This window comes from Mus pahari, chromosome 21 (genome assembly GCF_900095145.1).
Source record: "Mus pahari chromosome 21, PAHARI_EIJ_v1.1, whole genome shotgun sequence".
NCBI classification, from domain to species: domain Eukaryota; kingdom Metazoa; phylum Chordata; class Mammalia; order Rodentia; family Muridae; genus Mus; species Mus pahari.
The window spans coordinates 18,922,549-18,935,746 of NC_034610.1; the positions used below are offsets into that span (position 1 = coordinate 18,922,549).

At 50.5% G+C, this 13,198-nt stretch overlaps 1 protein-coding gene across 1 annotated transcript; it reads right to left on the minus strand.

Annotated features, from left to right (window-relative positions):
• Window positions 1–7,411: 7,411 nt before the first annotated feature.
• On the minus strand, window positions 7,412–10,520 carry LOC110338381 (serine protease 30). Its single transcript, XM_021221717.1, has 6 exons — window positions 10,419–10,520; window positions 9,498–9,524; window positions 9,219–9,384; window positions 8,862–9,133; window positions 8,314–8,474; window positions 7,412–8,145 (listed from the first exon to the last, which is right to left on the minus strand). Exons 1-6 carry the CDS (start codon window positions 10,468–10,470, stop codon window positions 7,891–7,893), a joined length of 933 nt encoding a protein of 310 aa, XP_021077376.1. The 5' UTR covers window positions 10,471–10,520; the 3' UTR covers window positions 7,412–7,890.
• Between the last annotated feature and the right edge of the window lie 2,678 nt (window positions 10,521–13,198).

The following is a 13,198-nucleotide window of genomic DNA, read 5'->3' on the forward strand; positions in this document are numbered from 1 at the left end:
GGAGGATTGCCACAAGTTCAAGGCCAGACAAGGCTAAGGATCAATCAATCAATCAATCAGTCAATAAGTTCCGTTAGCCACATAGTCACTAGTGTGTGTGTGTGTGTGTGTGTGTGTGATTTTGTGGGTGTGATTTTGTGGGTATGCAGGCAGACATGCGAAGCCAGAGGACGTTGTTAGGAGCTATCTATCTTCCTCTTTAAAACTGTTTCTCGTTGGCTCGGAGCTTGCCAGTTCAGCTAGGGTCCTGCTGCCTCTGCCTTTTCAGAGCTGGGAGTTCAAGCCTAAGCCACCACATCTGTGTTTCATTTGTTAGTTTTGTCATTTTTTTTGAAACTAGTGTTCTGGGATCGGACCTCAGGTCCTTGGGCACGCAAGGCAAGAACTTCTCCCCGAGCCATCACCCTAATGGCCATTTTGTTTTCAGTCAGATTCTTCCTTATTAGCCCAGGCTGGCCTTGTACACAAGACAATCCTCCTGCCTCAGTTTCCCGACTGCTGGGATTATGGGTATAAGCTATCACACTGGTGAAACTTGAAAGATACAGAGAAGCCAAAACCTGCGTCCCTGTGACTGAGATGGGGACAAGAAGCCCGGGCTCCCCAAGCATGTTGCCCATTCTTAATGAGGAAGCAAGCTCTGTATCATAAGCTGGCACCATTTATGCTACCTGTTTCCTCCAAAGCCTGCAAAGGGGCCTTCCTACAGCCTCGAGCTCAGACTGTGTGGAGGACCTGGCCCTCCTGGTCAGCTGTCAAATGCCAATGGTGAGATTGTTAGGTCAGCCGCAGCACTGTCAAATGCCAATGATGAGATTGTTAGGTCAGCCACAGCACAGGCAGACTGTTAGTTCAGCTGCAGCACAGGCAGACTGAGCAGGAGCACAGTCAGACCATGAGCAGGAGCATAGACAGACCGTGAGCAGGAACACAGACAGACTGTGAGCAGGAGCACAGACAGACTGTGAGCAGGAGCACAGACAGACTGTGAGCAGGAGCACAGGCAGACAGAGCAGGAGCACAGTCTGTGGACAGGAGGATCACAGGCAGACCGTGAGCAGGAGCACAGTCTGTGGACAGGAGGAGCACAGGCAGACCGTGAGCAGGAGCACAGTCTGTGGACAGGAGGAGCACAGGCAGACCGTGAGCAGGAGCACAGACTGTGAGCAGGAGCAGGCTGCCCTGCTGTGCATTGTCCTAATGCCAAGTTCTAAGCTATGCCACAAACAATAGCACAAGCCACTTGCCAGGCATTCACAGCTTGCTGGGAGAGCAGACCTGTATCCCATGACCTACTGTCTTACGCTTGAGCACAAGCCCTGAATAAAGGAGTTCTTCCAATGCTGTCCTTGGCCTTTTTGTGATGTGTATCTGTGTTTGAGTTAAGGAACACCTCCTGCCCCCTGCTGAGTCAGTGACAGTAAGAGGGAGGAAGGAGGTTGAGACAATGGGTAGGAAATCTGTGGTGACAGAATTGCCTTCCTGGTGCTGCACAGGGAGGCTGGGTCCTGCTGGGAGGCCTGGGAATGGGTTTGAGGAGGGATGCTATGGTCTGGATGGGGGCTGCTATTGCTGTTATTGTTGTTGTTGCTGCTGTTGAATGAGGGGATCAATGGGTGAGCAGATAAGTGTATGTGTATGTGGGTAGATGGATGGATAGGAAGATAGATCGATGGACAAACAAATTAATGGGGAGATGAATAAATAGATTGATAAATAGATAGTTGCATATACATATAGATTGATAGGTGATATTTGGATGAGTGTGTGGATGAATGGATGGATGAATGAATCTGTCGACGGATGTACAAAGAGCTAGGAGGGTGGACATCCCAGTGAGCAGAGAGATGTCTGAAAGATGGGGGGAGGGTGGAAGAACAGACCAGCATTCACCATGTGTCAGATGTGAAGCACTGGTAATACTTACACAACTGTTACTCATTTAATCATTTTAAATACTTTGTGGGGGAGGTTGATTCTGATTTTTTTACTGCAGGGGAAGCCAAGGCCAAGAGAACAGAAGTAATTTTTGTGGCAAGGCATGTTACTGAAATCCAAACCCCATCCCCCTTATCACCTCCTGTGCCCAGCCCGCCATGATGAAGAAAGGGCCCTGTCTGAAGCATCCCGCGCCATCCCGCAGTGATCTCAGCATCCTATGGTGCCACAGGCACAGCCCACGTGTCCCTGAGAATCACCGCTCATCGACTTACTCAAGTGCCGAGTGGAAGCCATGGTACCGCAGCCCTGGGCTCCGGCTGGGGAAACCCCACTGTCCACACTTGGCTTAGCCCCTCCCCTCAGCCACTCATTCCCCAATTTGACCTTTGGACAGAAATCAGCTTGTGGGTCTTCCGGAACATTTGAGTAAATTGTAACTACTTCCTTATCCCTGTTCTGGCTTGATCCTGCCGGGAGCATCTGTGTGCTGTCTGTGTTGGCCATGAACTACCTCCTCTTGAACAACACGGAACTTGAAGTTCTGTTACAGCCTGTCCAAGAATGAACTTGTCACTAGATCTGTGTCTGAGGCATGCCACCCAGCTCACCTGGACAGTGCAGCCAGAGGAGGTGCCTGAGACAAGCCCCTGTGCAGACAAGGATGTGCAGTCACCAGGGTGCTGCACCTCTGCTCTCTCGATTCCCAGCTACCCCCATCCCAACCCCAGCACCTCCTTGCCAGCTACCATAAGCTGGAAGCCAGGTGAGAGGGCGCTATAAGTAGAAATGCCCATCTTGGCACTATCGTCCTGGGAGGGAAGCCAGACTACGAGAAGACAAAGGGGACCCGTGCTTGCACACATTCAAAACCAGGCTGCAGAAACTGGGTTTTCTGGGTTGCTTTCTGCTCCTTCCTGTAACCTGTTGTTAGGGGAGTGGGGTGGGGTGGAAAGATGGGGATAGAGTAGCCCTCTGGGGGTTAGTGGAATATGCCACTGGGAGATGAAGGTTGGTCTATGCTTAGAGACACATGGGCACACAGAGATGCACAGAGAGACACACACTTACACACTTAGCCTAGGTAGAAAGAAGGGGCTCTTAGACCCAGGCTGTGAGGTCACCTGAAGAAGGTGACCTGGATAAGGCCGGGCGTGGTGGCACACGCCTTTAATCCCAGCACTTGGGAGGCAGAGGCAGATGGATCTCTGAGTTCGAGGCCAGCTTGGTCTACAAAGTGAATTCCAGGATAGCCGGGACTACACAAAGAAACCCAGTCTCAAAAAACAAAAAACAAAAACAAAACAAAACAAAAAAAAAGAAAGAAAGAAAAAAGAAGAAGAAGGGATAAGGGCTGCTATCTAAGGAGGGCTCTTGTTTGGCCACCTCCTAGGGCTTGACTCCTGCAGGGTCGGTTTGCCGATTGTCATGGGTTAAGCAGGGGTGTAGGATTGAAACCAGGCTTAGTGGCACGCCCATCTAATGCCAGCACCCCAGAGGTGAAAGTCGGATGCTCTGGAGTCAAAGTCACTGGAAGCCACAGTAAGCCAGGACCAGGCCGGGCAACATGAGATCCGCTTAGAAAAATAAATTGTGAAACAAAATCGGACGGCAGAACTGGGGCTTCTTCATTGGCTCCACTCCGCTGTCCTTTGCTGACGTTTGGGAGGCAGATATCCTGAGGCACGAGGGGACAATGTATTGGCAAACTACTTGACCCTTGACATCAAGAGAAACTAAGAGACAAGGTGGGCTCTGAAAGACCAAAGGACAAATGGGAGAGCAGGCTGCAGGAAGGGGGAGCATGGAGAATTCTGTAAGGAGGGGTTTGCATGCAAATAGACTCAGGGGCAACAGAGTGATAGACAGTTCTTCCCAGGCATAATTAAGAGGCTGTCAAGGGTGCCTATCTGAAAAGGCTGAAGGTCCAGGGCTGACAGGTCTCTTACATGTCCTCTACCTCTGCCCTGTGCAGTCAACAATAGCTTTGGGTGTGATGTGTGTGCATGCATGGGTGCATGTGTGTGTGTGTGTATGTGTACGTGTGTACATGTGTGTGTGTGTGCGTGCATGTGTATGACTGCGAATGTGTGTGTAAATGACTCTGTGTGTACATGTGTACAAGTGTGTGTGTGTGCATGCATGTGTATGTCTGTGTGTGTGTGTGTGTGTGTATAGGCCTGAAGCCAACCTGGAGTGTTTTGCCCCAGGTGTTAGCAGTCTTATGTTTTGATGCAGGGTCCCTCTCTGGCTTGGAGCTCGACTTGGGTCAGGAAGCCCCAGAGACCCTCATCCCCTCAGATTACTGGTGCTCGACACTGCACCTGACATCTTCACGTGGGTGCTGGGATTCAAGCTCGGGCCCCCATGTTTGTAAAACAAGCACTTTACCAACCAAGCCATTTCCAGTCTTCCCCTTGGCTCTGACTGACAGCCTTCTCTGGGCTGGCCTCACAGTGCTCTCTGGGGAGCCCTCCAGCCAGCCACCCAGAGTGAGCGGAGTTTCAGGAAGTAGGGTGCTGACTCTGAGAGGTTTGGATGGTTCTCTCGAGGAGAGCAGCCGTCCCTTCCGCGCCCTTGCAGCCACACCAACAGTGGTCAGGCTGCAATCTGCAAAGGTCTCCGTTGTCCCTGTCAGGCGCCCTCTTGTGCATCTGCTGGAATCCCGGTAGAGGGCGCTCTCCAGCCAAGGAGACGATGGTGAGGAGTATGTGCTCGATGTTCCACAGGTCACCGAGACTGTCACATCAAAGGGTTCCTGGCTCAAAGTGGTTTGACTGAGTCAGGATGAATATCATACTTTTGAGACACTTTCAAGAAAGAATGAGAGTGCTGCTAATAACCACACAGGAGAAGGAAGGCAGCCATTCTTACTGTGAAAGCACAGGAGAAACGCAGGCAAACTGCCCAGGCCTGGGGTGAAGGACTTTTTTTTTTTTTTTTTTTTTTTTTTTTTTTTTTTTTTTTTTTTTTTTTTTTTTTTTTTTTTTTTTTTTTTTTTTTTTTTTTTTTTTTTTTCTTTCTTTCTTTCTTTCTTTCTTTCTTTCTTTCTTTCTTTCTTTCTTTCTTTCTTTCTTTTTTTGATTTTCCAAGATTTTTATTTATTTTCATTTTATGAATATGATGTTTTGCCAGCATGTATGTACATGCATTACATACATGCAGTGCCCATGAAGGCCAGAAGAGGGGGCTAGACCCTCTGAAAGCACAACCACCAGGCCATTGTAAACAGCAGTGTGGATGTAGCTGGGTACTGGCCCTCTGAAAGAGCAGTCAATCCTCTTAAACACTGAGCCATCTCTCCAGCCCCAGGAAGGGCTTATTTTAAATCTACCATAGTGTTCTTTACAACTTGGAGAATAATTTATGGCAGCCCTGCTTGTAGTTTTAAGTGAGTGAGATTATTAAGTATATAGCAAATCAAAGTCAAAGAGTAAACAGCGAGTGATAAAGCAAAAGCACTATCGGACTGGGTCCCCAGCACACCCCATCTCTTGTCTTGGGGAGTCTGGTCAAGGGGCTAGAGTTCCTGATAGAGTGAGTCCTGGCACAGCAGAGCATTTCCTCCAAGTAAAAGAACAAATAGATGACATCACAAAATAGCTCTTCATGCCTGGCAGTGGTAGCGCACGCCTTTAATCCCAGCACTTGGGAAGCAGAGGCAGGAGGATTTCTGAGTTCAAGGCCAGCCTGGTCTACAGAGTGAGTTCCAGGACAGCCAGGGCTACACAGAGAGACCCTGTCTCGGAAAAACCAAATATAGCTCTTCAGGACATCCAACAGGAACTGGGGAGGTAAGACCTCAGCTGGATTTCCGATAGAACTGTACCTCTGTGGTCAAACTCCCACCGCTGTCCCCTGGCAGGTGCTTCTGTAGCATGGGGTAAGCAAGAAGAGCAAGAGAAGCTCCTCTCTCTATCAGTTCTGAGACACGAGGTTGTCACTCCTGCGCTGTCGGCTGTGTTATCCTCCCCGTCACAGAGTAACAGGAGCTTGAAGGACACTTGGAGACAGACATGCTTGGGTCTTAAGTGGATGGGGGCAACCCTGTTCCCAGAGCCAACTACCCAGAGAGCTCAAATAACACACAACGGTTTTCCAATTTGATGTACATTATACATGGTCAGATACTTCTGGAAAATACAATGCAACTGAACTGCTAAAAAAAAATGTGAAAGAAAGGAAGTCACATGGTCAGATTCAACAGGTGTCAAAGGGTTTCTTTAAATTTGTATCTTATTGGGGGGGGAGGGGCTGGAGAGATGACTCAGTGGTTAAGAGCACTGAATGCTCTTTCACAAGACCCATGCTCAATTCCCAGCACCCTCCTACACGGCCGCTCACAACCGTCTGTAACGCTAGTCTATAGCTCTAGTTTCAAGAGATGAATGAGCACTGCACAGACAACCCTATCTGCCTAAAATGAACAAATCTTTATAAAAATTATTTTATTTCTAATTGTGTGTGTGTTTGTGAGTCACATGGGTATGACCTCAGAGGCCAGAAGCAGGACCCTCTGTAAGCTGCATGAGGTGGGTACCAAGACTCAAGCTCTGGTGCTCTGGAAGCCTCTTAACTGCTAGGTTACCTTTCTAGTTCCATACCAAAGGATTTTTCTCCCAGAACAACGATGCATTACAAATGAGGAATAAAAGCTAAGTGTGGTAATGCATGCCTCTAACACACGCACGGAGGAGGCCGAGGCCAGCATGGGCATTACAGTGAGACTTCCTTCTAGGCTAGAGCATGGGTTCTGAGCTATCCCTGTTTAATGGAGATTCTACCCTAGCAGCTAGCTGTGTGACCTTAGGAAGCTCACACACCCTCTCTGAGCATCTCTACTTGCCCACTGCGGGGCTGTTGTGTGATGAAAGAGTTGGCCCAAGCACAGCTGAAACGGGACTCAGGCTGCCTGAGTGTGACAGGATGTGTCCCTGTGTTGCAAATTACTATGTCCTTAAGCTCTTTGAGTCACTGCAGCCTTCTAACCTCCCAGGCTGCCAAACTGCAAGATTATGGGTCCCCTGCCTGCTCCTCCACAGGGTCTGGCCGCTTTGGGAGGCAGGGCGCCAGAAGTTGACCCCACACTGTTGCCAGGTGAGTGTTGGGCCTTAGTGAAGCCCCGGGACACCGTTCCAGGGGTGGTGAAGCGCAGTCTGAGGCATGGGACAGCCGGAGCTGGCTCAGGGGTCCCCAGGCCTGCAAGGAGACTGGGCTGTCTGGTCTCAGGCTCTCAGACACCCAGGCGCCGCTGGAGCTGAGAATGGCATGGGGGCTCGAATTCTGGATCTAGCCTGGGGCCGGGGGAGAAAAGGGGGCTCAGGCTGGTCCCACTGTGATAGTTCTTGGCTTGACAGGGGTGGTGGGCTTGAACTTAGGGTTGGTGGCGGCCGTGGCTGGGAGCAGAGAGGCCTTCTACGGGAGACTAGATGGCAGCTCCTCACAGTGGGTCTCAGTGAAAAGAGGCAGTCCATGGTTTTAAGGCATTTATTGTCATGGCAGAAAGTGGATGAGTAAAATTGTACCCAGCTTTCTCAGGGTGGGCCTGAGGTCAAATATTTTCTGCAGGAAGGAGTGTCTGGGAAGGAAAGCTTATTGGCTAAGCCTTCCAGGCCTTTAGGTGCCTCATTAAAATGAAGATCTGTCTTGAGCCTACGTGACCACAGGTCACATCCTCTACATATGGAGGGGGTTGGGACGTTGCCCTTGTGTGACTGATGGCTACAAATCTATGGAGGTCTGAGGCTATGACAGGGGTCTGGTGCCCGGGAACAGGTGACGCGCCTACCATTCCTTCAGAAGTACGGAGGCTTCAAGCCTTGGCTCAGCTGGGGACCAAGTTACCTTTCCCACACAAAACCACCATTGGAGATTCATTTTCTCAGTGTCCATGTTGAGCTTCTGAGTCTCCGAGCCCAGCAGAAGACGATCCAGAGCTCTAGAGCTCGCAGTTCACAGGGACCCTGGCAAGGCAAAGGCTAGCAACACTGGCAGCAGTATTTGGTATGCCCCAGAGGCCCTGGAGTGGCACCCGTAGGCATCAGAGTGGTTCTCTGCCAGGATCCTCTGAATCCAGTCCACATAGGTGGGCACCCGAGTGTAGACACCAGGCCTGTATGGCCGAGCACAGCCAACACCCCAGCTGGTGATCCCAACCTGGATCCAAGAACTGTTGATGGCACAGACGAGGGGTCCTCCAGAGTCACCCTGAGGGAGAGGGAAGAGGGCCCGGTCACAAAATCCTTTTAAAAACACCTCTGCCAAGGCCACAGAGCCTGGGAGAGTGTTCCAGGCCTCCCGGAGTCCCTGGGACATGGGGCTTGCATATGGACTCTATGACAGGAGTGCCAAGGAGAGCCAGAGGGCTGATGTCACCTGGCAGGAGTCCTTCTGGCCTTCTACGAAGCCCGCACAGAGCATATCTGACTGGATGATTCGCTCCCCTGACAGGCTGCTCCCCCGGGTGTGGTACATCTTTTCACAGTCGTCTGAGTCCAGGAGAGGCAGAGCTAACTCCTGGAGGACACTCGCCATGTCTGGACCAGAGAAAGGTCTGGCCTGAGCACAGCCTGACCCACTGGAGCCCTGCCCCTCATGCACACAGCCTGGACCTCCTTCCATCTCTTTGATCTCTAGACCCACCCATGTCCTTAAACCAGAAAACAGAGTCAGGGAACAGGGTTCGAGTCCTGTCTGCCACTGTGAGCTGTGCCAGCTTCTCTAATCTCATGGTTGCTGAGCCTCAGCTTCCTTGTTTCTGCAATGGGCAGAAACCTGAACACTGGGTGGGCTTCCCCAAATCCACCATGAGTGGGCACCTTGGCCGAGATGAAGCCCTAGCACATGAAGCTTTGGCAGCTAATGCCCTAGCCAGGTCATCCCCTGGGCAGGAGTGGGGACTGGGTAAAGACATAGTCCCTTACCTCTTTCCTGGGTGGCCCCCCAGCCTGTCACCCAGCAGATAGTCCCAGGGGTGAGAGGAAGTTGGGCTGCTGGGAGGCAGACAGGAGTGAACTGAGAGGGCTGCAGACGGGTGTGCAGCTGCACCAGGGCAATGTCCCCGCTAGACGCATCTTCCCAGAGGTAGGTGGGATACACGAAGATGTTCCTCACGGCCACTAAGGTTGAGTGGGTTTCCAGAAGGGAAAGTGTCAGTCCTCCAACCTTCACGTGGTAGAAGCTAGGGTTCAGAGACCTAGGAAGAGACAGGCCCAGCCTGTTGAGGCATCTGCTGAAGAGCGGCAGGGTAAGGAGAACACTCTCCACCCTACCTCACTAACCTGCGGAAGCAGTGGGCAGCCGTGAGCACCCACACCTCGTGGATGAGGGAGCCCCCGCATATGTGGCCCTCCTCGGTGATCCACAGGCTGACTTGCCAAGGCCATTGTCCTTCCAGAGCATCTTGGCCACCCACAATCTTCCCAGCATCTCGGGAGTGGCCACATACTGCAGAGGGACCTTCTCAGAAAGCCAGTCCCTCTTGGGTCCTACCATCTCCAACAACTCCTTTCATCCCCTGCCCTGAACTTTTCCCTGGGAAACTCTGGGCCGTTCATTACCTGAGGGCAATATATCTCCACGTCCCCCTAAAAAACAAGAGAAGGTTTCTCAATGGGCTCTGGTTAATACAGACACACACTCACAACTGGCCAAAACACTAAGAATAAGCAACCACGTGCTCAGCCCTAAATGGGACAATCCGTATCTACATCAACACCCTCCCAAGCTCCAGGGCACCACGGAAGAGGAGGCAAAGAGAATGCATGCAGAAGGATCGGGAGATGGGCTGTGAAATGCTGCCTTCCAGACACGGCGTGGTGGGTGCATCCATGTAGCTACTCATAGCTGCTGTAGAAGCCTGCAAAAGACCTGTGCCAGATCAGGCTATCAGCAATCCACTGTAGATGGGGAGTGACTTGCAGTGCTCACTGAGGAGCCATTGCAGTTGTGACTGAGAGTGACTCTTTTTGGGGATGTGGCCACCAGTGGGTTGCCCACGCTCCTCTGGGTGGTCCACCCCCATGTGCGTGTGGACGGCAGTGGCTGGACTCAGAGTTGCAGCAAAAGAAGAAGAGGGGGAGAAAGGAGAGATGAAGACGATGTTGGAAGTGTTGGGTGTTGGGGAGTCTCAGGGGAGGTGGAGAGAGAGGGCAGGCGGTGGATATAATCAAAATAGATTGTATACATAAAACTCTCCAAATAGAATTTAAAAAACAACAATGAGAGAAGGAGCCTGGGCTGAACATCTCATTCATGAAGTCCTCATCCGGATGAGACCTGACTCGGGAACAACAACCATCTTCTCTTTTCCCCTTTCCCCTTGTCTTTCTTGGAGGATCAGTGGACACATGAGGTTTGGCCTCCTACTCTCAGCCCCCCTCCAGGTCGTCTAGGGAGAGCGGATGAGGATCATAAGGAAGCAGGAAGATGGAGAAAGCCATCATGGGAGGAAGGAGTTGGGAGGAATCAACACTCCTTACCTGTCAGGATCTGCAGCAAAAGAAGAAAGATGCACCTTGCCCAGGACTCCATGGCTCCTCTCCAGTCCACAGCGCAGTGGGGTTAGAGTCCTTGAAATGTCTAGAGGCAGGTTGCATGTCAGTGTTTAGAGGCAATCAAACTGGAACTTAATTGCCTGACAGGACCCGCCCAGTCAGGCTCCTGTTCTGCAGTTCCAGGGATGTGGTTTAGTGAAGGCCAGGAAACTCGGGGGCCATCAGGAGCCAGAGGCGACAGGAGCCGCCTGTCAGTCCACCTGTGAGGTTGGTACAGGGAAGTCTCACCCAGGAAGCCAGAAGACCCCTGCCCTACCTGGCCCCACACCAAACGCCAAGATGAGAGAGGACCACCTATGCTCAGGCTCCCTTCTCAGCACTGTGGCTCATGGCCCTCACTTGGCCAACCTTATTTAAGAACTAGGAGCCCATGGGAGTCTTTCTGGTCACTGTGGAAACAAATGTAGCCAGGGTTTGCCCTCCAGTCCAGGAAGTATCAACTCAGAAATACTCAATGTTTTTTCAGGAAGATATTTCCTTCTGCCACTATGGAGACTTCAAATTCCCCGCTACCATGCATGGGACAAATGACAGACTGGGGACAGCCTCCAGCCTTGCTGTGCCCACCCTTGCTGCTTCTCAAGGTCTCAAACCACAGCTCCAAGGAACCCCTCAGTGGGTTCTTGAATCCGGGTTTCTGAGGTGTGTCTTCCCTCTGACAGTTGCACTGGCCTTCTCCAGTGCTGGTCTCTGGCCTCAAGTGGCCACGGAGGCTCCCAGCCTCCTGTTTGCTGTTTTCTCAGAAATTCTAGGGCAGACCCGGCCCTGCCTCATCTCGGATACAGGACTTAGCGGCCTGGTGCCTCCGGCTCATGGGTTTCTCTTCAAGCTCACTGCTTCTCAGCTCCACAGGCCCTTCTGCATCTCTAAATGTTAACAGTTCCTGGCTCTCACTATTCTCATAGCTGTAGTCAACTTCTTAAACATTTAAAATCTTTTTGCTTTTTCAGGTTTCTGCTTAACTTTAGACCAAGCTGATAATTTGCATAAAATTTTCATTTTCCCTGGAGCAGGGTTTCTGTGACCTGCTGGCCCTGCTGGACACGCCTGGGTTGAAGTACGGGGCTGAGTTTACTTTGCTACACGTGTTAGGAACTCCTCGCCTCTAAGCACCAGGCACTCATCTGGGACATGAATAGTCCCCTCTCGGAATCCAATTATGTGAGCCTCATTTCGAGCCTCAGTACAGGCACATCGTTAAGTGATTAAATATATCAAATAAATATGGAACAATGAGTTCCTAATGATCCTACCCCCCCCCCCAAAGACCTGATTTGTCCTTTCTTTTTTTTTTCTTTCTTTTCTTTTATTTGATCTTATTAGGGGAAACACTCATTTGTTGAGAACAGCCAAATAGTAAAGAAAGCTGTCTCCTTGTAGAATTCCCCCCAGTGAAGGAGGCGCAGGAACATGTTACAATCTAATGAGTTCCCTTGGTCAAGGCAATGATATTCAGCAGCTGCTCTCTCCATTTCTGGTGCTGGCCCCATTCCTCACTGACAAAAGCCAGAGCAAACCAACTAAAGGGGGGAGATAAGGTTTATGCTCACAGCCTGGGCATTAAGTTCACAGGGTTGGTCTTTCCTGGGAAGGAATGCAAAACCTGTTACCCACCCAGAAAGCTGTGAGTGGACATGCTGTCCAGTCTGGTGACCTTTGCTCTGTCTGTGTGACGAAATTCTGGCCCTGGATCATCCCCTAGACCCTTATGGTAAATGCATTTGCCAACCTATCTTTATGGCAGAGGGGCTTTGCTTTATTTGCTTGTTGCTTTTGTTTCTTTTGGTTTGGTTTTGGTGGTTTTTTTTTGAAACAGGGTCTTGTTACAGTTGCCAGTTAACCTCCCAAATAAACCAACAGCAGTGGCGGCAGCAGCAAGTTCCTCACTACCCCAAAGGTCTGAGTTCCCGATTGACACACACACACACACACACACACACACACACACACACACTTAGATTTTAAAATGCCTTAAACAGCTCAATTGTTTTTGTTTTTTGTTTTTGTTTGTTTGTTTTTGATTTTGTTTGTTTGTTTTTTATTTTTGTTTTTGTTTTTTGGGGTTTTTTTGGTTTTTGGTTTTTTGGGGTTTTTTTTGGTTTTTGTTTTTGTTTTTGTTTTTTCGAGACAGGGTTTCTCTGTATAACCCTGGCTGTCCTAGAACTCACTTTGTAGACTAGGTTGGCCTCGAACTCAGAAATCCACCTGTCTCTGCCTCCCGAGTGCTGGGATTAAAGGCGTGCGCCACCACACCTGGCAACAGCTCAGTTGTTAGACCACTCCAGAATGTCCATGTGGCTAGCACCTCCCCTTTGATACTCCTATATTCTGTCTTTGCTCCCCTAGACCCAATCAGGGCCGCTCTTTCCCCTGGGACCGCTCTTCCCAGGCTCTTACATGATCTGTGTGCTCTGCTCTTGTGCACCTCTCAAGCCTGAATCTTCTTTCCCATCATGGTGGTTCTCCCTCCTTCCTCTCTCGGTCCCTTTGCCCTAAAGTCCCACCTCTGTCTTCCTGCCTAGCCTTGGCAACTTTATTTACCAATCAAAGCCAACTGGGGGCAAGAACCCTCAGCAAGCAACCCTTTGCATGCAGATTCCGGTGCAATATTGGAAATCCAAATAACATAATACAAGCAATAGACCAAATCCACAACAGATCTCACTACATAGCCCTGGCTGTCCTGGAACTCACTCTGTGGACCA